The sequence below is a fragment of the Nomascus leucogenys genome, chromosome 11 (genome assembly GCF_006542625.1).
Source record: "Nomascus leucogenys isolate Asia chromosome 11, Asia_NLE_v1, whole genome shotgun sequence".
Classification (NCBI taxonomy): Eukaryota; Metazoa; Chordata; class Mammalia; order Primates; family Hylobatidae; genus Nomascus; species Nomascus leucogenys.
This window is the reverse complement of record NC_044391.1, coordinates 115,685,507-115,710,322: the sequence shown is the minus strand read 5'-3', so window position 1 is coordinate 115,710,322 and position 24,816 is coordinate 115,685,507. Positions and strand designations below refer to the sequence as shown.

Sequence of the window (24,816 nt, the reverse complement as noted above, 5' to 3'; positions counted from 1 at the left end):
GCAGCTCACGCCTGTAATCCCAGCACTTTGGGAGGCCGAGGTGGGTGGATCACGAGGTCAGGAGATCAAGACCCATCCTGGCTAACATGGTGAAACCCCCTCTCTACTAAAAGTACAAAAAAATTAGCTGGGCATGGTGGTGGGCACCTGTAGTCCCAGCTACTTGGGAGGCTGAGGAGAATGGCGTGAACCCAAGAGGCGGAGCTTGCAGTGAGCCAAGATCGCTCCACTGCACTCCAGCCTGGGTGACAGAGCGAGACTTTGTCTAAAAAAAAAAAAAAAAAAAAAAATTCTACAGAAATTCACTAGAATCTCTCCTTCCTTCCTTTCTTCCAACTGTTCCTCCTTTCTTCTTTCCTCCATTCCTCTTTCCTTCCTTTTCCCTCACCTTATTCCTAAATGGATTTGAAATAACAAACGCCTCCACGTTGTTGGGGTCCTGCACTTCAATAACACTGAATTGCGCACTGCTTCATATGAGCGGACCAGTGTCTGGAGTCCAAAATCTTTTCTGTTCTAAGAAATCTAGGCCAAAGCTGAACCTTCAGTAATGAGATCTAACCGATAATCAAATTAAATAGCACAGCATTAGATCAATTTCAGCCCCATACATCCACTGCTATTGGCTTCTATTAAATGTTTTAAATTGGTACAAAAGCCTTACTGAAAGGGAATCTTATATAGGCATATCATATAGCGGATGTTTCCTTAATCATCATTTTAATGAAAAAAAAACTGAGCGAAAAGAAAACAAAATTAAGATCTAAGAGGCTTCATTATATCATCCCAAACCCAGCCAGTGATACTTTTTGAAAGGGCAACAAAGAACCGGCGATAACATCTTTATTTTTGTTTGCTTCTAAGCCTAGAGGCACATAAAGATGAGAACATACACTTAGATCATGCCAACCTAGAAGACTTTCTAGTTTTGAAAATAGCATTTCTTCCTCTCCTTCCCAAACAGAATAGCACTGGAACGCTCCCCATCTTCATCCTATACTCTTTGATATCACCTCAGAGAGGAAGGCAATTTTACTACATGATTAAGACTCAAGCGAAGCATAATTCATTCAAGCAACTCACTACATATGTCAAAAATATAAGTCCAGGGCCGGGCATGGTGGCTTATGCCTGTAATCCCAGCACTTTGGGAGGCCGAGGCGGGCGGATCACTCGAGGTCAGGAGTTCGAGACCAGCCTGGCCAACATGGTGAAACCCTGACTCTACTAAAAATACAAAAATTAGCCAGGCGTGGTGGCACACACCTGTAATCCCAGCTACTCAGGAAGCTGAGGCAGAAGAATCGCCTGAACCCGGGAGGTGGAGATTGCAGTGAGCCAAGATTGCGTCATTGTACTCCAGCCTGGGCAACAGGACGAGATTCTGTCTCAAAAAAAAAAAAATAATAAAATAAAATAAAATAAAATAAAAATAAAAAATAAACCCAGGCCTCTCAGGAAAAGATGAAAAATCAGAGGGTCCAGGAAGACTGCATGCGCAACACGTTAACTCTCTCCCGTGTTCTTTCCTGAGAAGCCAAGATGCTCTGGCCTATGGTCCAGCTCCTACCCCCACAGCCCAGGGGAGTCTCCCTTCCTCTAAAGTGGGGCTTAGAAACAGGTCCTTCCTGGCCGGGTGTGGTGGGTCACGCTTGTAATCTCAGCACTTTGGGAGGCTGAAGCAGTCAGATCACCTGAGGTCAAGAGTTCTAAACCAGCCTGCCCAATATGGTAAAACCCCATCTCTACTAAAAAATACAAAAAAAAATTCACCGGGTGTGGTGGCACCTACCTGTAATCCCAGCTACTTGGGAGACTGAGGCAGGAGAATCACATGAACCCAGGAAGCAGAGGTTGCAGTGAGCCCAGATCGCGCCACTGCACTCCAGCCTGGGCGGCAGAGTGAGATGCCGTGTCAAATAAATAAATAAATAAATAATAAATAAATAAATATTTGTCATGAATGATATCCCAAGGGGCCTGTGAAGACACTGATGGTGTGTGGTCTGGCTTCCTTCTTTTTTTTTTTTTTTTTTGAGACGGAGTCTCGCTTTGTCACCCTAGCTGCAGTGCAGTGGCTCGATCTCGGCTCCCTGCAACCTCCACATCCCAGGTTCAAGTGACTCTCGTGCCTCAGCCTCCCGAGTAGCTGGGATTACAGGTGCGCACCACCACTCCAGGCTAATTTTTGTATTTTTAGTACAGACAAGGTTTCACTATGTTGGCCCGGCTGGTCTCGAACTCCTGACTTCAGGTGATCCACCCGCCTTGGCCTCCCAAGGTGCTGGGATTACAGGCGTGAGCCACTGCAACTGGCCAGTCCTGTTTTCACATGCATTCAAATTCATTGATTTACCACAAGAATGCCATCAGGTAGGTGCTGTGATCAACCCCACTTTAAGGGTAAGAGATAGGGGGCGCAGAGAGAAGTAGAAGGAAGGATTCCAGCTCAAGCCATCCAGCTTTGGAGCTCAGGCTCCTAACTGCTATACCTAGATGGCCTCTCCATAAGAGGCTGCCTTGGAGAAAGCAAAGTGAAGCAGCCATTAGAATGCTCTTTGCAAGTATCCGAGAACCACATTCAAATACCAGCACCTCAGTTTCCTTCCTTAGAGGGCCCCTGAAAACATGCGTCTGACCACTTTGCCAGGCAGGATAGTGCACAACGGTGCTGCTTGAACAGCAGTCAGAGTGTCACAGCTTGGAGTGGTGCAAAAGCCGGGGGAAAAAGAATTGTGGAGCCTTGCACCAAAGCCACACTGGGAATATCACACCTAGAGCCGTCCCCACCCCCCCAGATCTCCTGCAAAGTGAAGGGAGCTGGTATAAATAACAGTGTCCATTCCCATCCATCACCGGGCCCTGCTTGCAGCCTCTGGGATCTCTTGATTCACATTTTCCAAACACTGGGATTCTTAGGGCCTTAGATAAGGAAGGCAATGCCAGTCCAGGGGTCTATATCATCCTTGTGGGCAAAAGAATGGCCCCACTTGATAGGGCTGGCATGGTTAATTATCTGGGCATGTGAGCCCCCTCAAACTTGTTAAAGAGATTCACAGTATATAAGGCATATTTATAAAAACCATGTAATCTGATGCTCTAAAGCAGCCCTGTGAATGAGCTCAGGATAGATGATGTATATTATGCTCATTTTGTAAATGAGGAAACCGAGATTCAGAGAAATAAAATGGCTTCACCAAAAGTCACCCAGCTATTAAATATCAAAGGCACTAAAAATCCTGCTTTTCTGTCTTCAGATCCTGTACTCTCCTCTCTACACCACTGCATCTCAGTGGAACCATGAGCCTCAAGACCTGAGTTCAAGTTCCTCCTCTGCCGCTTACTAATGTGATCTTGGCAAGTCACATATTCTCTCTGGGGCTCATTTTCCGCATCTGTGAAATGGGGATTAAAAACTCCGTGTCCCACCTGATTAATTCTCTGTGACTTGGGAGTCTTCTGGCCAACCTCACTCTGAAAACGTCACCAGACCAAAGATACATGGAGTAGTTGGCCTCCTTTATAGGAGGCTGTCCCGCTGGGAGATGGGAGAAAGAGGGGTACAGTGCCACCTTGGTGAGGTGGGACAGGAACTGGCTGGGCTGTCTGGCTGACTTATGTGCCAAAGCAGCTCTGTGGGAGTCCTGAGCAATCTTCCCACTCCTTCCAACTCAGTGTGTCTGGTTGACATCTAAGTTCTCTTGTAGCCCCAAAAGTCTCTGAATCTATAGATCTTAGAAGCCGGTTCCCCCCACGACTGTCGCCAATTCACTTTACCTCTGTAAATGCCATTTCCGCTTCTGCAAAAGCCAAATCACACTCCCTTCCCACCTGCTGCAGGTGCTGCTGTGCATTTTAATTGACAGTCACTCTAACCTGCTGATCTCCTTGAAAGGTGCCTGCCTTGTTCAGTCACTCAGTTGTAATGGGTCATTGCTGGAATTGGCAACTCCCACAGCCTCAGGATTCCAGCAAAGCACACACCAGACTTTCCACAAAACTGCTGAAGCCTTGAGTGCCCCAGGGCTGAATGCCACCTGGCTGATGTCAACCCCCGCCCCCTGGCAGCCTCCCTGAGATGTTTCAATTACAGCTGGGCTTGCTGGCAACTCCTGAAGTTCTCCACCACAGACAGGACTCAGGCTCCCAGCTACTCCTCCTCACATGTCACATTTTTATGGACAGCGCCGGCAGAAGCATAGGAAGAAGGTTGGGGTTCATGAAACGCCACCACTGGTCTAGCCTTTTTTTAGCCTATTGGAAGTGGGGAAACATGGAAAGTCCTCAAAATGTGTACCCTGGATCCCTGGGATTCCCAAGAGGACCCTGTGGTGGGGGTTCCATGAGGTCAAACTTTTCATAATGATATGAAGGTGTTATTTGCCTTTTCTCCCTATGCTGACGTTTGTAATAATGGTGCATAAGCAACAGGGAGTAAAACTGCTGTCCCCTCAGCACAGGTCAAGATAGTGACACTACACTGTACTGACAGCTGTCGTATTCTCCACTACCACATACTCATGGCAAAGAATAAATTATTTAAAAAGCCACACGTAAGCTTGTCTCTGATGAAAGAGTAGAAGTTATTAACGTTATGAAATCTCAACCCTTGCGTAACACCTCGTTTTAACATTCTGTGTGGATTGATAAGTACCACTAGAAGTACGACTTCCGCCACACATCGATGTACAATGATTGTCTCAAGGAAAAATGACTTGTGTGACTGCTTCGGTTAAGTGAACTAATCACTTTTTTCAGAAGATGCATTTTTACTTAAGAGAAACGACTGCCAGACAAATTAAGGATATTCAGATTGGGGTTTTGGCAGATGTTTTCTCAATAATGGATCTCCTGGGACTGTTTCTTCAAGGAAAACAACTGATGGTATTTGTTGCCAATAATAAAATGCGAGCTTTCCAGTAAGAATCAGAATTTTGGAAAACTTGTGTTTACCGCTGTGAGCTTGACAGCTTCCCAATAATACTTAAGGAGTTTTCCAATGATATTCCAATGGTAATTCTAATGAATTGTGCTATCTAAATATTGGATAGTAAAAACGTCAACATTTAGAAAATGTATACAACACAGTGAACCAATATTTTTCAAATGATCAACGTCTAATGTTAGGCAATCATGTGCAAGCAAAAGACACGTTCAAAGTACAGGAGAAATGGATGGATTTTAATGTGAGATAGTACAAGAAGTTTATTGATATAGTTTCAGATTCCATATTGTAATAAACCTTTAAGAAACTGTCACTTCTTGAGTTTGGGTATAGAATCCAAAAAAAAAAAAAAAAAAAAAAACCACCCAGCCCGGGGAGGTGGCTCACGCCTGTAATCCCAGCACTTTGGGAGACTGAGGCAAGTGGATCACTTGAGGTCAGGAGTTTGAGACCATCCTGGCCAACAGGGTGAAACACCATCTCTACTAAGAATACAAAAATTAGCTGGAAATCGCTTGACCGGGAGGCAGAGGTTGCAGTGAGCCAAGATCGTGCCACTGCACTCCAGCCTGGGCAACACAGCAAGACTCCATCTCAAAAACAAAACAAAACAAAACAAAACACAAAAAAAACCATAATTGTCAAGAAGAATATTAAAATCCTCCTCTCCTTTTCAACTACGTGTCTATGTAAGGCCAGATTTTTCTCACGTACTTTGGCCAAAACAACGTGGCACAACTGATTGGATGCAGGAAAAGCGATGAGTCACTGACTTAATCTATTGATTCAAGCATTAAAGAGATTTGCAGAGATATAAAACGATGCCACTCTTGTAAGCAGTTGTTTCTTGTTTTAGGAAATACGATTACTTTTTAGTTAAAACATTTACGTTGACATGTAATGAGTTTATTATTGCTATTTTTAAATGAATTGGTAAGTCAACATTTGTTAAATTTCTGTGTTTTAATTTATATAGTAAATACGGACAGATATAAGTCACATAAACAAAATATCTTTGGGGTTTTCTATAATTTTTTTTTTTTTTGATGGAGTGTTACTCTGTCGCAGAGGCTGGAATGCAGAGGCGTGATCTCAGCTCACTGCAACCTCTGCCTCCCAGGTTCAAGCGATTCTCCTGCCTCAGCCTCCTGAGCACGTGGGACTACAGGCACGTGCCACCACACCCGGCTAATTTTTTGTATTTTAGTAGAGATGAGATTTCACTGTGTTAGCCAGGATGGTCTCGATCTCCTGACCTCGTGATCCGCCCGCCTCGTCAGTAATTTTTTATAGCGTAAAAGAATCCTAAGACCAAATAGTTTGAGAACTGCTAAATGGTGATATTCTGTAGTTTTAGGATTGTGGGTCCAGCTACCGTGGGAAGACTGGCTGTGCTCAAAGATGGGAGGGGAGCCTTCTGCTACTGGTTGGCAAGAGCTACTGAAGCCTGGAACTAAGGCAGCGGCAATGGCATGGCCAGGGGGTGTAATGTGAGTTCATCATTAAAATCGGGGTCACTATGTCATATTTTGATTTGGTTGCAGTGCTGAACCTTATGCAACCCTGGCCCTGGAATAGGCATGGTCTCCTCTGAAGGGAGTGGTTATATCCAACACCAGCCATTTGAGAACCAGATGGATGCTCTGACAAGAAGCAGAAATGAAGTGGGGAAGCAGGGAGAGGAACTTGCTCCAGCTGTTCTGGGTAAAGATCCGTTCTGGGCACACACTCAACTTGGCAAGTGCCAAGATAGTACCCGCCATAGGGATGCCAGGGGGAGTTCAGGTGAGGCAGGCCCTTCAGGCTTCAAAGGAAAAGGTGCTGAGTGCCAGGTATCCTGGGTCACAGTATACCCTGTGTTGATCTCCCTTCACTTATCACTGAGTCTCCAGTGGGACAAATCCAGTCAGGTTTTCCAGCCTCGTCTCAGCTGTGCTACAGGAAACTAAAGGAAGAAGCATGCATGTATGCAGGGGAATCACAGGCCCCTACACAAGTTATTATAAGTTATTTATGAGATGGGAGCAATGGTTAGGGAGAAATTCTCAAGAAAAAGGGAAATCAGGTGAATCAGAGAAACAGCTTCTCCATCCAGTGACAACTAGACCTTGTTTACAAAAGGCAGAATTTTCCTTAGGAGGTGAGAGAATTGAGAGCTATTTTGGAAGAAAGAATAAATAAATAGAATGAATTGAATACGGCAGGTGAGGGACTCCAAAACTTACAGGATGTCTACTTGGAGCTGGAGGTGCCTCTTAGACATTCCAGGTGGAGCTGCCCAAAACACAGAAGGTTGCATATGTCTGAAGCTCGGGAGGTCTGGAGTGGAGGTGTTGGCTTGAGGATCATTTACCTACAGAGGTCAGCAGTTCTCCGGCCTCAGAGCAATTCACAGTCACCTATGGAGGATTATTAAAAGGAAGATGGCTGTCCCAGACCAACTGAATCAAAATCTCCAGGAGTGATTCTGATACACACCACCACAGCTTCTCTGAAGGCAGAGGAGATGCTGAGAGCTTCCAGAAATAAAGGAGAAAGAATGAGTTCCAAATGCAGCCACAAAGCCAAAAGCACCTTGCTCTTGATCCCCAGGAGGCTGTCAGGGAAGAATGTGCTTCATTCAATTAGAATGGGCTGGCAGACTCCAGCACACGGAATATATCAACTGCTCGTCTTCAGACAGTGCAAGAGTCCTCTGCTAATATTTGGAGCCTTAAGTGTAGCCACTGAAGCTCCCCATATATCAGGCATCATTAGGGATCCCAGCAGCTGCACATGGGCCTGACCATAAAACAGTCAGGGGGAGAGCCAGAGGACCATGGGGAGCAACCCTCAGCCTTCCCTAGATACAGCTGTGTAAAGTAGGCCCTTGCTTCGAGCAACAATCCTTTTCCCTGCAGCTGGACTGAATAGAACGAACATTTCTGAAACATAGCCAGGGCACAGACTGTTCTCGTGGAAACTCCAAGTTGTCTTTTCTAGCAAAGGGGTGAAAAGGTGAGTAAAACATTTTTCATTTATTAAAAAGCTTCTATTGACCACACACAATAAGCTAGATATCCAGACCAGGGTTTCAAACCTTTCTTTTTTGTTTTGTTTTGCCTGGAGAAAGGCAAAGGCCTTTGTTTCTTCCTGCCTCCCCGTGGGAAGACTCCACCCTGGGGTCCGCTGGCCCACCACCCCTGGGTGCTCAGTTTCTGCCAACATTGGCCAGCAAGTCCTTGTGGTACCCCTGGGGCAGCCTGTAGTAGATTTGGGTCCTGTCTACAGCCCTGGCGCCCAGCAGCGCTGTCCTCTCAGAGGCATAGTCGCCCCGAGCTGCGCTGTGCTCCACTGTGACAGTAGCCCCAGGGGAGGATGCTGGCAGCCTGGCAACAGCTCCAGCCATGCTGTGGCCCCGTGGCCTGGCCTGCATCTGGAAGGACACAGGTTGCCAGAGCCCCTGGCACAGCTCTAGCATATCTGTGAGCAGCTGTTCCCTGTGGCCACCGCCCACCGCCTCCTCAGTCCAGCCTGGTGCCACAGTCACGTGGGGGAGGACCTCAGCCACAGCTATAAGCAGCTCTCTGCCAGCCATGTGGCCAAGGACTGAAAAACTCCCATGGGAGATTTTGGCCCCCATCCACACAGGCCGATGCAAGAGGCCAAGGCTGGAGAGGCATGCCAGCAAGGCCAGGGACAGCCAGAGGGCTGCAGGCTCCACTATTTGCAAATGGATGCTCCAGTGTCCGGGATGTGTGGCCGGCTGCTGCAGGCAGGACTCCAACCTCAGGATGCTGCCACTTGGAGCACAGACAGTGGGCACGGGCTTCTCAGCCACAGTTCCCTCAAGGCCAATGTTCAGCAGGATCATGCCTTCTGTCTGGGAGGGTGACCATTGCTGTACCCCTGGGGCAGCATCGAGAAGACCATCTCCCTCAAACAGCTGGAGAAGAGGGATCAGGCTGCCTCCCGTGTAGTACATTTGTTTCCATGTGGCATTCGCTGTGGGGCCCCAAATCGCCAAGGTGAGGTGGCTGCCATTCATGAACACCTTCTGTAGGCCACAGCTCTACAGCCATCCTCTCTAAGCTTCACGGCACCCTGCCAAGTAGAGGCCAGCTGCTCGAACTGCAACAGGAAAGACTCAAAAATGTCACAGACTTGGTGGACAGCAGTGTTATCCTGGACGTAGAGCAGACCCTCTGCCCACATGGGGTCCGAGGCAGCCTGCCACAGCGTCAGGCTGTACCTCTCAGATTGGCTCAGCAGCCAGCTGGAGTGGGGCTGGGCGGCCCACACCGTGGAATACCGCACAGAGAAGGTGACACTCTGGGGCACCACTCCCACCAGCTCGTGCATCTTCTCCACCATGGCTCGGGTGTACGTCCCGTTTGGGAACACAGGCACGTAGAGGGTGGTCCAGCCTGGAGACAGGGTGGCCTTGGGATACTTCTCCTGGACCAGGGCCAGGAACTGTGTGGCACTGACCTCAGTTGAGATGGGCATGTCGGGGCCCTTTAAGATGTCAGCGTTGATCCACATGGGCGGCCGGACTTTGCCCCACTCTGTCAGCCGCCACAGGAGGTCCAGGGAGGGGCCCAAGGCCTTGATGTTCTTGAAGTCCAGTTTGATGCCCTTCTGGGAAGAGCCCAGCACACCGTCCAGCCACTGCTCCAGTGCGTCATCACTGCAGACAGCCGGAGGGTGTGCCATGATGGGAGCTCCTGTCTCGTCAGCTGAGCCGAGCCCTTCGACACTGATGTCAGCATCCAGGACTGTGATGTTGCTGTTCAGGGCAGCTGTCACGGCTTTCTTGCTGTTGGCTGCGTGGTACCAGGTGACCTCCAGGGCATCTCGGCAGCTGATCTGGCCCAGGTTCAGCAGGTAATCCAGCATGTCAGCCTCGGGGCTGCAGGCCTCCAGCTCACAGCCTGGCCGCTGCAAGGTGATGGCAAGGGCTATCGCGGCAGTGACCACTACAGAAACACAGGTAATGCCAGCAAACCCCCACTTGACCTGATTCTTCGATAACTGCTCCCTGCAGGCATGACGACGCTCCCTGGGGAACGCCCCCAACTCCGCACGACCCCAAGTCCCCAAGGCTCCTGCAAGCTGGGATCCCATGGGAGGCAGGAGGCCCCAGCAGCACCTCGTTCTCCACCAGTCAAACCTTTTAAGTGTCATTATTTGTTCCCTTTGTGGAATCTTTCTTTCGGACAACATCGCCTGCTTGAGTGCATTAATTAATAACTTGTTTACCCATATGCTAATGAATCAGTGACATGAAAACATGTAAACTCCAGGCCAGCCATGCCTAACCCACAGTGAGTACTTAATGCATGTTCGCTGCAGTGGATTCAGCCCAATGTCAGCATACTAAATGGATGTGTTTTGCACCAAAACAAAGTAAACATTAGCCCTACAGTTTTATTATAGTTAAGAGTTTTTGGGGGGTCAGGTGTGGTAGCTCACACCTGTAATACCAACACTTTGGGAGGCCAAGGCAGGTGGATCACTTGAGATCAGGAGTTCAAGACCAGTGGCTAACATGATGAAACCCCACCTGTACTAAAAATACAAAAATTAGCTGGGGGTGGTGGTGCATGCCTGTAGTCCCAGCTACTCAGGAGGCTGAGGCAGGAGAACCGCTTGAACCTGGGAGGTGGAGACTGCAGTGAGCCCAGATCACACCACTGCACTTCAGCCTGGGTGATAGAGTGAGACTCCATCTCAAAAATAAAAAAATAAAGAATTTTTGAAATAGTTCAAGGACTTGCTTATAGCACCGTGGAGTATTACAGTTCCAGGTAACCTAGGGTGAGAAGCACTTATGTGCACTTTGTCCCCCAAAACTGAACACTGAGAATATATAAAATCCTCCCTCCCATGGGAACATGCAGAAATTCCCAGGAAGACATCTGGGAGAATGAGGAGATGCCTGTTTGGTGCGCCTTAATTGGGCTTCTGGACCAGAGATGAGGCGGTGTCAGTACAAGGACACATTCTGGAGCCTGTGTAGTTCTATCTGGCTGTGGGCAAGTCAGGCTAACCTTTTAGTCAAGGGATCTCCAAGTGTGGTCCACAGACCACATGCATCAGCGTCATCCGGAGAACATGTTTAAACACTGACGCTTAGGCCCCGCCCCAGACCACTGAACCAGAATCTCAGAGGACAGCCCATAGTCTGCATTTTTAAATAAGTTCCCCATGATGCAGGGGATCCTGGTGCATCTCACCCTCAAGAGCTCTGTCCGTTACCCTGCAATGCCAGGCATCCAGGGGAGGTTTCTTCCCCGCAACACTCACTCCTCATCCACACTGCAGCCAGACGGACCTGTGAGACACCCAAATGTAGGGAAGGCCTGCGCCTTCTCCGCCTCTTGCTAGGGCTGTCTTCCCATGCTCACCACAAGGCAACATTTTATCCTTCAGGGCACTGATGACACAGCCACTGCCCATACGTTGGAGGTGCTCTGACAAGGGGCTCAGGCGATGCAGACCTTACCCAGAGATACTGGAGGGGATACTACAAAATGGTGCTACCTGGGCAGGGGGAGGGGCTGAGGCACCACTCAAGTGTGTGTTCAAAGCCGCATGCTCCCTCCCCTTTCCTGATACCTGGACCCTCAACCTTGTGAGCCCAAGCGGCCTGTCTTTTCTCTCCTGCCAGCCTCTGTGTGAGTTCCTGAGACAGCTTGGACCTTCTGTCTGAGCCTTCTTAACCCAGAGCCACCAGGCCTGCATTCCTCTCTTGGGGAGCTCTGAGCTTCCAAAAAGGGGTAGAATCAGTGAGAAGGGGGAGTGAAGGCAGCCTGAAACACCAAGGACCTTTGATAGGCTCTCTGACCCTCGGTGCACCACAACCCCAGGGAAAGAGGCCGCCAGACGACGGCCAGCTGCTATTATTTTCTAGACCGGAAAATGGTTTGTTCGGTGGTGCGTGATTTGGAAATGGTATCCTACCTGCTCCTGGCACGCCTGACCCTCCTCCCACCACCCCCCACCCCCCACCCCCGATGATGCAACTCAGTGGCCACTTTATGAATTCAAGGACCAAGCCCTGCTTTAAAAAGCTACAGGCCAGACGGACGCTGTGGTTCATGCCTCTCAGGACATTGGGAGGCCGAGGCAGGCGGATCACCTGAGGTCGGGAGTTTGAGACTAGCCTAGCCAACACGATGAAACCCCATCTCTTCTAAAAATACAAAAATTAGCCAGGCGTGGTGGCAGGTGCCTGTAATCCCAGCTACTTGGGAGGCTGAGGCAGGAGAATTGCTTGAACCCGGGAGGCGGAGGTTGCAGTGAGCCAAGATGGCACCATTGCACTCTAGCCTGGGCAACAAGAGCGAAACTCCGTCTCAAAAAAAACAAAAAAAAGGCACAGGCCCAAGTCCAGGCACCACGTAGCCTCCCTGTGGATGGTGCCTGTGTCTAGCCCTTTCTCTGTTTTAGCCGGAGGAAGGGGGTCAGGAACCCTATGCACCCCCTCTGCTGTCTGTCCCACTCACATACAGGTCTCAGGCTGCCTAACAATTCGCCCTGCCCCATCCTTGGTTAGTCTTGACATTGTGCTTTAAGGGGCAGGCATGTTGATGGCAGGAGCCCTGTCACCACAGCCAGAAGCCTGGTCCCTTGCTGGCCCCTCCACTCCCAGGTAGAAACAGTCTCTTCACTTCCCTCGCCTCAGCCTCCTCATTTGTAAATGAGGTATGGAGTTCAAGTCCGTACCCAACTGCGGGGGCTGTGGTGAGAATTAATCTGATAATCGATGTTGAAAAAACTGGCTTAGAACACTGTAAAACAGGCTAGAATTTTAAATGCTTCCTTCCTTCATTTTTGATGCTTGAAGATTTTTCAAAGCCTTGCTTTGCTGCTTTTAAAAGTCATATGCAGTCACGTGCCACATGGTAACATCTTCGTCATTGACAGACTCCATAAACAACAGTGGTCCCACAAAATTATAATGGAGTCAAAAACTCTAGCATCTAGTATTTTTACGCTACACCTTTTATGATTATTTTAGAGTATACTTCTGGTATTTGTTTAAGTTAACTGTGAAACAGCCTCAGGTAGGTCCTTCAGTAGGTATTCCAGGGGAAGACACTATTATCATAGGAGACATGAGCTCCATTCACATTACTGCCCCTTAAGAGCTTCCGGTAGGATGAGGCGTGGAGGTAGAAGGTAGCCATATTCATAATTCTGACCCAGTGCAGGCCTAGGCTAATGTGTGTGTCTGTGTCCTTGTAACAAAAAATTTATAAAATAAAAATAAATAAATAGAAAAAGTTTATAGAGTAAGGGTATAAAGAAAGGAAATATGGGCCGGGCACAGTGGCTCACGCCTGTAGTCCCAGAACTTTGGGAGGCCAAGGTGGGCGGATCATGAGGTCAGGAATTCAAGACCAGCCTGGACAACATGGCGAAACCCCGTCTCTACTAAAAAAAATACAAAAAATATTAGCTGGGCATGGTGGCGTGCACCTGTAGTCCCAGCTACTGGGGAGGCCGAGGCAGGAGAATCACTTGAACCCAGGAGTGGGAGGTTGCAGTGAGCCAAGATTGTGCCACTGCACTCCAGCCTGGGTGACAGAGTGAGACTCTGTCTAAAAAAAAAAAAAAAGAAGAAAAAGAAAATATTTGTATAGTTGTGCAATACGTTTGTGTTTTAAGCTCAGTGTTATTATAGTATAAAAGATTCAAACAGTTTAAAAAGTTAAAAATTTATGAAGTAAAAAAGTTACAGTAAGCTCAGTTTATTTTGAAGAAATAAAATTTCTGAGTAAATGTAGTGTACCCGAAGTGTCTTGCGTTTATAAAGTCTACAGTCATGTACGGCAACTCCTAGGCCTTCTCGTCCACTCCACATTCACTCACTCACCGACTCGCCCAGGGCAACTTCCAATCCTGCTGGTTCCATTCATGGTAAATGCGCTGTACAGGTACATAGGTTCAAGGCACTTATTATGTACACATTTTAAAATCTATACCTTGCCAAGGTATACATTTTATTTTCTTTTATACTGTATTTTTACTGTACCTTTTCTATATTTAGAGACATAAATGCTTACCATTGTGCTACAGTTGCCTACCTTATTCAGTACAGTAACATGCTGTACAGGTTTGTATACTAAGAGCCATAAGCTATACCATAGAGCCTAGGTATGTAATAGGCTACGCCATCTAAGTTTGTGTACACTCCACGATGTTCACACAACAATAAAATTGCCTAACCATGCATTTCTCAGAACATATTCCCATTGGTAAGTGAGGCATCATGGTAGAAACACGGCAAAACATTTTGAAACAGTAAAAGAATAAAGAAACTATTATTTATAAACCCATCACCTAAGCAACCCTGGGTATTGTTTATTTACTTCCTTCTGTTTTTTTTTTTTTTAATTTGAGACAGAGTCTTGCTCCTATAGTCCAGGCTGGAGTGCAATGGCGCAATCTCAGCTCACTGCAACCTCCGCCTCCAGGTTCAAGCGATTCTCCTGCCTCAGCCTCCTGAGTAGCTGGGATCACAGGCATCCGCCCCCACGCCCGGCTAATTTTTGTATTTTTAGTAGAGATTGGGTTTCACCATGTTGGCCAGGCTGGTCTCAAACTCCTGACCTTAGGTGATCTGTCCACCTCAGCCTCCCTAAGTTCTGGGATTACAGGCGTGAGCCACCACGCCCGGCCTCCTTCCCTCTTTTTTTTTTTTTTTAACCCAGCTGGGATCACACTCTATTTGTGAGTTTGAATACTGTTTCGGGATCACACTCTATTTGTGAGTTTGAATACTGTTTTGAGATCACACTCTATTTGTGAGTTTGAATACTGTTTCGGGATCACACTCTATTTGTGAGTTTGAATACTGTTTCGGGATCACACTCTATTTGTGAGTTTGAATACTGTTTCGGGATCACACTCTATTTGTGAGTTTGAATCCTGTTTCGGGATCACACTCTATTTGTGAGTTTGAATACTGGTTCGGGATCACACTCTATTTGTGAGTTTGAATCCTGTTTCGGGATCACACTCTATTTGTGAGTTTGAATACTGTTTCGGGATCACACTCTATTTGTGAGTTTGAATACTGTTTCGGGATCACACTCTATTTGTGAGTTTGAATACTGTTTCGGGATCACACTCTATTTGTGAGTTTGAATACTGTTTCGAGATCACACTCTATTTGTGAGTTTGAATACTGTTTCGGGATCACACTCTATTTGTGAGTTTGAATACTGTTTCGGGATCACACTCTATTTGTGAGTTTGAATACTGTTTCGGGATCACACTCTATTTGTGAGTTTGAATACTGTTTCGGGATCACACTCTATTTGTGAGTTTGAATACTGTTTCGGGATCACACTCTATTTGTGAGTTTGAATACTGTTTCGGGATCACACTCTATTTGTGAGTTTGAATACTGGTTTGGGATCACACTCTATTTGTGAGTTTGAATACTGTTTCGGGATCACACTCTATTTGTGAGTTTGAATACTGTTTCGGGATCACACTGTATTTGTGAGTTTGAATACTGTTTCAGGATCACACTCTATTTGTGAGTTTGAATACTGTTTCGGGATCACACTCTATTTGTGAGTTTGAATACTGTTTCGGGATCATGCTCTGTTTGTGAGTTTGAATACTGTTTCGGGATCACACTCTATTTGTGAGTTTGAATACTGGTTTGGAGATTCATTTTTCTTATGTGCACAATGGACATTGTGAGCATAATTCTTTTTCAATCACTTTTACAGGATAATTTCCCAGAAATCAAATCGCTGGGTTAAAGGCTATGACTATTTTAAAGCTCCTGATACATATATCATAACTCTTGTTAGCCCTTCTCCCCAGAGTGGGAAACTGAAGCTCAAAGACTGAAATACACAGCCAAGCTGGACAGAAACCCTGGGCGAGGTATTCCATGTTTTGTGGTCTATGCTCAACAGCACAGCATGAAAGAGAAGGCGGCCCCTCCTGCAGAGCCTGGGATTACTGCGCACTGATGAGGACAAGCAGCCCCATGGGGGATGCAACCTGGAACAAAGGCTGGGGAATTGAAAGGACAGCCTGGGGTTCAGGACCGCTGAGTTTGACTGGGGGCTCTTCTGCAGCTCTGTGACCCTGAGCAAGTCCCTTTGGCCTCAGTTTCAGCCCTGCAAAATGAGGGGCATGGACTGAGTCTAACACCCCAACCCTCTGCCAGATGCATCACTCCCAAACCAAAAACAGAAACATTTTGGTTTTAGTTTTGCACAGAAGGACTAAAGATAATTCATTTGCTCCAGCTCGAGATAGTAACCGGTTGCTCTCTTGGCCATAAAACTGGTTGCTCTCTTGGCCATGAAACTGACCCGGCTGGATCTCCCAGCCAGCAGGCTGGGGTTCATGAGACAGCTAGCTCCAGAAAACAGGCCCCAAGCTGGAATCTGCCAGAGACTGGCAGGAGAATGCAGTCCTTTCAAGATCAGGTCAGATGGTCTCAGCACCAGGCTCCGCTGTCGGCACTGTAAAGAGATTTCCCTGTCCACCCAGCCCTGGGGACAGATGGACAGATGGAGAGCGTCGGTACCAGCCGTCCAGGGTGCTGGCCTGCTGCCTGCTGTCTGTGTGCACAGGGGTGCTGACAGACAGCTGCCCAGCGCGGCCTGCGCAGGGTCCTGCGGGCGTCGAGGCTGCTGCTCTTGGTTGTTTATTCAAGTAGCCAGGAACTCGGGAAGCCACATCAGCAGTTGTGAAAATGGGACCAACAAAACAAGGTCGGTGGGGACAGCTGTTTGTTAGATGCCCCTGAACTTACGTGTTTATCTGGCTGACACACAGACTGCCATTTCCCAGAATGCAGAGGTGAGTGCCTCTGTTTGCGGTGGAGGGTCAAGGTCCTAGAATCCTACACGTGTGCGTCTCTCTCTGACTGGCTTTAAGCCTGGAACAATGGTTGCTCCCCTGACGGAAGAACCGCCTCAGCTCTCTCAGAGGAATGGTGAGCTCAGGGCAGGGTCTTTATGGAAGATGTACCTGTGGAGCATCAGGAAGCCAAGTCACTGGCAGGGACCACAGGGCGTGTCATTTCCATGCGTAAAAGCACAATATACACAGAAGAACACGCTTCGCAAGAACATGTTCAAACAAAAAGGTAAACATATCAAAATGATGGTCTATGGGTTAAAAAAAAAAAAAAGAATAGGATTCGGGCCTGGGGTAATCACCTTTAGCACAAGAAAAGAGGGGACATGCAGGGATCGGTCATGCAAATGCGCTGTGAGCTGATTGAGGAATGTCATCAACTCCCAGGACTTGATGGCCAAAGGCTTTTTAAATAAAGGAAAGAAAAAGAGACAAAAGCCAACCAAACACGGGAGATGTCATTAAGAATGGCTTTTGGCCCCAGTGCAGTGGCTCACGCCTGTAATCCCAGCACTTTGGGAGGCCGAGGCAGGTGGATCACTTGAGATCAGAAGTTCAAGACCAGCCTGGCCAACATGGTGAAACCATGCCTCTACTAAAAATACAAAAAACTAGCTGGGCATAGTGGTGCATGCCTGTAATCCCAGCTACTCAGGAGGCTGAGGCAGGAGAATCAACTGAACCCGGGCGGTTGCAGTGAGCCAAGATGGAGCTACTGCACTCCAGCCTGGGCGACAGACTGAGACTCTGTCTAAAAAAGGCTTTTGAAGGGCCTTGACTTTGTTTTTATAAAGGGAGGAGGTTAATCCACGTGGGACAGAGGTGTGGGCCACCTTAGTTCTCAGCCCCGGGAGCGCATTCGAATCCCTCGGGGAGCTTTGAAAAGGGTTTTTGATGAGGAAGGGCCAGTTGCAGTCAGAGATGGAGAAGGAGTGACTTGCAGTGGGCACCATTTGGGATGAGGGAGGAGAGGAGAAGCCAGAACGGAAGCAGGAGTGAGTGTGTGCAGTAAGAACTGAAGGGTAGGGAGAGGGGAGTGAGTGTGTGCAGTAAGAACCGAAGGGTAGGGAGAGGGGAGTGAGTGTGTGCAGTAAGAACTGAAGGGTAGGGAGAGGGGACCTGTAGATGCAAAGGAACGGTGAGGTAGGAAGGGAGCAGGGTCCGTGGGACCGCAGGCCGACCTCTCACATTACAGACACAATGAGAAAGCTGAGCCCCACAGAAAGCAACTTATCCAGAGACAGGCCTCGAACACAGCCACCCAACTCTGCTGGCCCGTCCAGTGCTGTTCCCGCTGCCCCACGGAGCCTCTCTGCTCTGCCTGAGCCGCACATCCCCATCATCCCCATCTGACCAATGCTCATCACAGAGGCAGGGGAGAAGCCACCTCAGAGGGAGCTGGCAAGTGCTTTGAACCTCCTGAGAAAAAACCACCTGAAAAGGACTTTAGGAAGGAAACTGACTAATTAAGACTGCTTATTCCCTTCCCTCTCTCAGCTCAATGTTCTCATCCATTGCAAACGTTCCATCACCCTCTGAAGTCAGGGCTGCTTTTCTCCCTAATTCCTTAATTCTGGAGGCTCACTTGTTTGTTCTTTCAATGCTGCCAGCCACGCTGGGTGACTGTCGTAGTGATTCTCCAATTTCCTGCCGCTCTGATGGTCTGTTAGTCACCCTGCTGAGAAAGGGGGTCTGTGGAGTTAGGGTCTGAGGGAGATGGCTGAGAACACTTGCTCTCAGCCAGAACGCATGGCATGGCCATGTGTCCACCACGCTAAATGTCTCACAGGTGCCCACTTCTTACAGACAAGAAAAGTAAGCCCAAGAGAGGCAATGTAAGTTTCCAAGTGATGGGCAAGCTCACGTGGAGGAGCTGGGTCTTACTTGCGCACTGCTGGGCCCACACCTGTGACATCACGCGGTAGAGGCTTGCTGGGCGCAGTGGCTCACGCCTGTAATCCCAGCACTTTTGGAGGCCAAGGCGGGCGGATCACGAGATCAGGAGTTCGAGACCAGCCTGAACAACATGGTGAAACCCCGTCTCTACTAAAAATGCAAAAATTAGCCAGGCACAGTGGCACACACCCGTAGCCCCAGCTATTCAGGAGGCTGAAGCAGGAGAATCGCTAGAACCGTGGAGGTGGAGCTTGCAGTGAGCCGAGATCGCGCCACTGCACTCCAGCCTGGGCAACAGAGTGACACTCCATCTAAAATTAAAAAAATTAAAAAAAAAAAAAGTTCACTGAACTGGAGGAAGTGGCCGGCCTGAGATCTGCTCCAGCCTTCTGGTTCCCAGCCCATCACTGGCTGGGACACAGGCCGGCCCAGCCTCTGTCGATCATCCTAAGTACGCCACAGCCACAAGGGTTCCGGCCAGGCCTGCAGACATCCCTGGCTTAGCATGGTGCAGACCACACTGCCTGGGCTCCGTTTCCCTGCCCTGGGCAGCCCTTCCAGCTCTGTTTCTGGTTACCGTGGCCTTCATTGTCAGCTTTCTGTCAGGATGTACTGGCAGAGAAACTGCTACCAGGTGGGTCACGCAAAACATTCCAGAAGAAAACCCAAGCTCTCGGGGTTGCCGAGGGAAATGAAAAGTCATTTCGTTTTAACTCAAACTCTCCTCCCTCCCTCCCTGCCCCCAGATACACACATGAGCACTGCTTCTCTCCCCTTATACACACTCAGATTCTCCAGCTGGTTGTTGGACCTGCAGTACATTTCTAGTTCACTAACACTTATCGATTTTCTCTAATGTGGAGAGATTACATGGAGAGGGCATTGTAGGTGTCTTGGCAACAGCCCAGCTAAAGGCCCAGTTGACAGCCAGCATTAATCCCTGGATATATAAGTAGAGATACTTCCATATAATATACTAGGGTAGAGTTATGAACAAAGTGTTATTGGAGCTCATGGAGAAGGTAATTAATTATTAGTGGTGGAGACATCAGGGAAGGCTTCATTGAGGAGGTGGCAGGTGGATGGACCTTAAAAATGGGTAGGCTCTGGCTTGCCCGTGGGTATAATGAGGAGTTAGTTTAGACAAGCTATGACATCACAATAGTCATGGTGGACGCCAGGGTCACTGTAGTCAACCAGAGAAACCCACATCCCTGCAAGCGGCACGGTGCCCAGCAGTCGCTGGATGTTGTTTGCTTGTTTTAGGGACCTTGAACAAGGCCTGGAGGTTCTCTGGCCAGAGTTTCTTCATCTCTCAGGCAAGGGCAGGAGACAGGGAGGGTACTGAGGCCAGTGTAATAGGAGGAATTAGATCGTGCTTTGCTGGGTGTGGGAGATGCTGGCTTGGTCCACTCACCCACTGTGGGAACTTTAGCTAGCCACTCACTCTCACTGAGTCTCAGTTTCTTCATTTGTGGAGAGAGATGGCAAGCAGTCTCTGCACCACCTGCCCCATGTTTATCCATGAAAACCTTCTGAGAATTACCACGACTGGAGGAGCAAAGATGACTGCCGTGACTGTCAGTGAGGCCGGCAGCTCAGGGTGCCCTGTGCCATGGGTTCCTGGCATGGCTCGGAGTGTGCCTCTATCCTTAATGCCTCCCACTGAAGTGTGTGTTCCGTCCAGTTTCTCTTTCTGTTTAACAAATCACCACATGAGACAACCATCTGGGGAGCGGCATAAACCAGCCCTTATCTTGCGGATGCTGAGGGCTAGGAGTTTAAACAGGACTCAGCAGGGATGGTTTATTGCTGTTCCACCACACCTGGGGCCTCATGTGGGAAGACATGAAGGCTGGGGGTGTACTCAACTGCTGGGGGCTGGCAGTAGCTGGAGTTATCTTCACTTACATGTCTCGTCATTAATTCTGGTCTTCAGGTGACTATTGCCAGATCACCTATACCTGGCCTCTGCATGTCATCTCTCAATATGGGCTAATTTGGGCTTCTTCAGAGCGTGGTGACTGGGTTCCAAGAGAAAATGTCCCAAGAGAGAGAAAAAGGAAGTGCATAGAATTTGTATGACCTAACCTTGTAATTCACACAATGTCACTTCCCCCGTCTTCTGTTGGTCAAGGCAGTAGCAAAGTTCCACCTGTGTTCAAGAGAGAGGCGGATAGACCCCAGCCTTCAGTGGGAGGAGTAGCAGGATCACATTTTAAGAAGAGAATGTAGGATGAACACATTGTTGCAGCAATCTTTGAAAAACACAATCTACCGCAATGTTCCTTGCCCTGGTATTCAAAGCCCTTCTCCACATGCTCCCAGCAGCATCTCTCGCTGCCTCTCGGCACAAACCCCACTCCAGGCAGGCCAGCCTCCTCACTGCACCCAAAGTGTGCCATCGTCACCCCAGCCTGAGAGGCTTGGTCCTGTCATGCTCATACCTCACTCTCTTCTTTCTTCTTTCTGAGTCCTATCTCCCAAATGATTCAGGTTCCCGGCGTATTAGAGTTAGCAGTTAAGACCGAAAGGGAAGTCTCTTAGCAAACATAGTTCCGAGGGACTCCTTTATTAGTGTAGTGTGAGACCTGTTTCTTTCTTAGAAGTAGTAAAAATTCTACTATTCTGAGATTCACTGGTTCTGAAAAATATCCACCAAGCATGGATTCCCTTCAACTGTCATCATTGCACACATACTTACGAAATTCAGGCTCCTTCCTGAATTTCTCTTCCAGACAGAAATAATGACTATAATAAATTAAAGGCGGCTTGTTTTAAACAAACAATGGTGTGGCTGACAACAAAAGTGTAAATATGGCTATAGTTAATGGATTTTTTTGGCCTTACTTCATTTCAGCTTATTAGACCATGACTAATAAAGGGCTGGCATTGCTCACTAATTACTCCCCAATTAAATCAAGGGCCAGACCCCTGCCTCTTATGCACATCCCAGTCCCTAGGAGCTCTGGGGATCTAACAGTGCTCAGGAAACACTCAGCTGTTGCTTGGGAAAAAAAAAAAACCCTGAAATCCACAAGACAGCTGAATTGGGCTGTTTCTCTACGTTGTACCTGTAGATGCGTGTTTCCACTGAGCACAACGGAAGCCACTAACAGTGGCATCCATTCCTCACTCACAACCTGGGGAGGCACAAAGGGAAGGTGTTGTTATCCCCATTTTCCTGATGAGGAAGTTGAGGTTTAAAGAGGTTAAGGGGTTTTTGCAAAAATCAACGGCCCCTGTGTTGATGGAGCAAGGAGGTGAGAACTTTTGTGCCGTCTTTTCATTCCTCAGTCCAGATTCCTTTTTACTGTACTACCTCCAGCTTAGCTGGCTCGTTCACTCATCCAAGTATTCAGTCATTGATGTAACTGACAAATGCTTGCTAAGCACATCCTTTGTACACAGCACAGCGAAGGTGCTGGCGAAACAATGGTGAACAAGAAAAGGTGCCTGCTTTCACTGAGTGGTCCAAAGGGAGAGGTGGCGAGGAACACCTAAGCAATTATACGTATAAGATCATTTGACATATGACAAATGTTATCAAGAAAATAGAACAGAGTCATATTCTGTTATGGGACACAGAGGGGCCAGGATAGCCAGAGCAGGGAGGCAGAAAGGCACCTCTTTAGCGAGGATTGTCAGGCAAGGCTTCCTGAGAATGTGATGCCAGAACTGGAACCTTAATGAAGACAGGGAGCCAGCCATGTAAAGATCTGGGGAAGAGGAGTCCCAGGAAGAGGTGACAGCAAGTGCAAAGGCTCTGAGCCAGCAATAGGGATAGCCTGGTCATGTCAGGGGAAAAAAAGGCCACTTCGGTGAGAAATCTTGAGCAATGGAGAGAACAGAGGGCAGTGGAAGGTAGAGGGCCTCAGAGGCCATCCTAGGGAGGGCGAAGGAAAGCCTGCGTCAGCCAAGGAGGACCTGCAAGAGTGGGCTGCCCTTCCCATCACCTGAAGGTGTCTGCAAGAATACGGTGGGCCTGGCTTGTCTGTTTCTGAGTTTGATTTCTTTCCAAGGAAATCCTAAAGGCAAAGGTATACCCTTGAGCCCTTAATAGCTTAAATATAGCAACTATATGCATCACTTCATAGTCTTTCACTCGCACCCTCTGTCAATGGGTTTTACTTTCAGGTGCATTGTTTGTGTTAACATGAATTCTGTGTCAGTATTCAAATAGTAAGCTCATTACAAAATCTTCAAGCCAGCTTTCTGTTTAAAATTCCATTTTATTTTTATAATACATTAATTTATATTCTAACTATAAAAAATTTAAAAAGAGTTGGCACTTTCAGAAAAGCACTAAGAATAAAATGTAAATCTCCATAAAGAGTGGAATTGATCTAAAAGTGAAGGGCTGAAAGTTTGAAGGCCATCTCTCATTCTCCTCTAAATGCAACATGTCCTCTCAGCAGCTTCCCCAGCTGAAAGTGGGGCCATTTACTTTGGTTAAAGCATTTGCCCTTCTAAACTTTAGATTCCTTTTCTGCTAACTGGGGATTTATTTCAAAGGGCTACAATGAGAATCAAATAAGATAATGCAAGTAGGGCACCTAAAACGATGCCCAGCTCAGAGAAGATGCTCCAAAATATTAGCTTTGGGTCAGGCAGGGTGGCTCACACCTGTGATCCCAGCACTTCGGGAGGCTGAGGTGCGAGCACTGCTTGAGCTCAGGAGTTCAAGACCAGCCTGGGCAACATAGAAAGACCCCATCTCTAAAAAAAAAAAAGTTGCTGGGCATAGTGGTGTGCACCTATAGTCCCAGCTGCTCAGGAGGCTGAGGTGGGAGGATTACTTGAGCCCAGGAGTTCAAGGCTGCAGCAAGCTAGGATCATGCCACTGCACTCCAGCCTGAATGACAGAGCAAGAACTTGCCTCTAAATATATATATTTTATATATATAATATATATAAATATATATTATGCTGGATATATAGTAGCCCGGAGGCTTCATCCAGAGCAGAACATCCAGCAGGTATTCCATCAAGGAGTGTTTACTTGCTTCTAAAGAACAACACACTAGCAATCAAAGCTGCCCATAACTTAAGGGTGTCCTGTCAAAGTGTCATATCAAATAATTTACCAGAAACTTTCAATAATAAAACTGAGAAACTCCTCCTTCAACTCTCTTAATCTCCTTTTTCCTGTAAAGTCAGATTCCTTCTCTGGTCTCTGCCACTTAATTTCAGATATTCCTCAAATTCATATTGAATTTATATTTTATGCTATATGCCAGGCATTGTATTAGATGCTGTGGTCCAGCAGTGAATAGGATGGGCACGGGCCCCACCCTTGGGGAACTGCCAGCCCAGAGCTGCAGGCATCTCCAATGCTGATGTCACTGTTGAAGTAGTTGCATTCCACATCGAGGAAACTGAGGAACCACGCTCATTCTTTTACTGACAGGGTTTTCCAAGGGATGTGACATGCATGGAAATAATAGAGGTGACGTTTGGATTCCCAGGACCTCTGTTGGGTCCAATCTGCAACCTGCCTTGGAGACATCATCTGTGGGTCTTTGAGGTGGAGAGGAAATGTCTGGGATCCTAGGACTGCGTCACACTGACGCCCTTGCCCCTGCCTGCCCCCTCCAAGCCGTGGCCAGCCTGAAAGCAGCACATTGAGAAGTAAAACTGCATCCTCGGCTGCTTGAGTGCCTTTGGAAGACCTTCTTTCTTTATTTTTTATTACTTTTTTGTATTTTTAGTTGAGACACGGTTTCACCATGTTGTCCAGGCTGGTCTCGAACTCCTGACCTAATGATCCGCCCACCTCGGCCTCCCAAAGTGCTGGGATTACAGGCGTGAGCCACCATGCCCGGCCGCAGGACCCCCTTTATGTGCTCAGATGGACGGACGTGCTGTGCAGACAGTGGAGCTGCTGGGCTCTTTTTGAGAGGGATTTTCTCCCAAAACTGAAAACAAATTCTCCAGAAGTACAGGAAGCATACACAGGAACCAACCCAGTTAAATGAAGAATAACAGTTTACTCTGTAGCTCCTCAGTTAGAAGCTTCAGAGGGGATCCCGCAGCAGGCTAAGCTGTGGCAAGACTGGATGGGTAAAAGAGAGAAAGAAGACAGTCCCATA

At 47.8% G+C, this 24,816-nt stretch overlaps 1 protein-coding gene across 1 annotated transcript; it reads right to left on the bottom strand.

The window, feature by feature from the left end:
• Nucleotides 1–8,135: 8,135 nt before the first annotated feature.
• On the bottom strand, nt 8,136–10,051 carry LOC100581243 (protein FAM151A-like). Its single transcript, XM_012510627.2, has 2 exons — nt 9,028–10,051; nt 8,136–8,929 (listed from the first exon to the last, which is right to left on the bottom strand). The coding sequence occupies exons 1-2, from the start codon at nt 10,049–10,051 to the stop codon at nt 8,136–8,138; spliced, it is 1,818 nt and encodes a 605-aa protein (XP_012366081.2).
• Nucleotides 10,052–24,816: the final 14,765 nt, after the last annotated feature.

What these genes read in the sequence shown, in the direction of transcription:
- LOC100581243 (XM_012510627.2), bottom strand. Translation starts at nt 10,051, where the DNA reads ATGGGATCCCAGCTTGCAGGAGCCTTGGGGACTTGGGGTCGTGCGGAG. An exon ending in GCTGGCCTCTACTTGGCAGG is followed by an intron (nt 8,930 to 9,027) that starts GTGCCGTGAAGC and finishes GGGGCCCCACAG; the next exon opens with CGAATGCCACATGGAAACAA.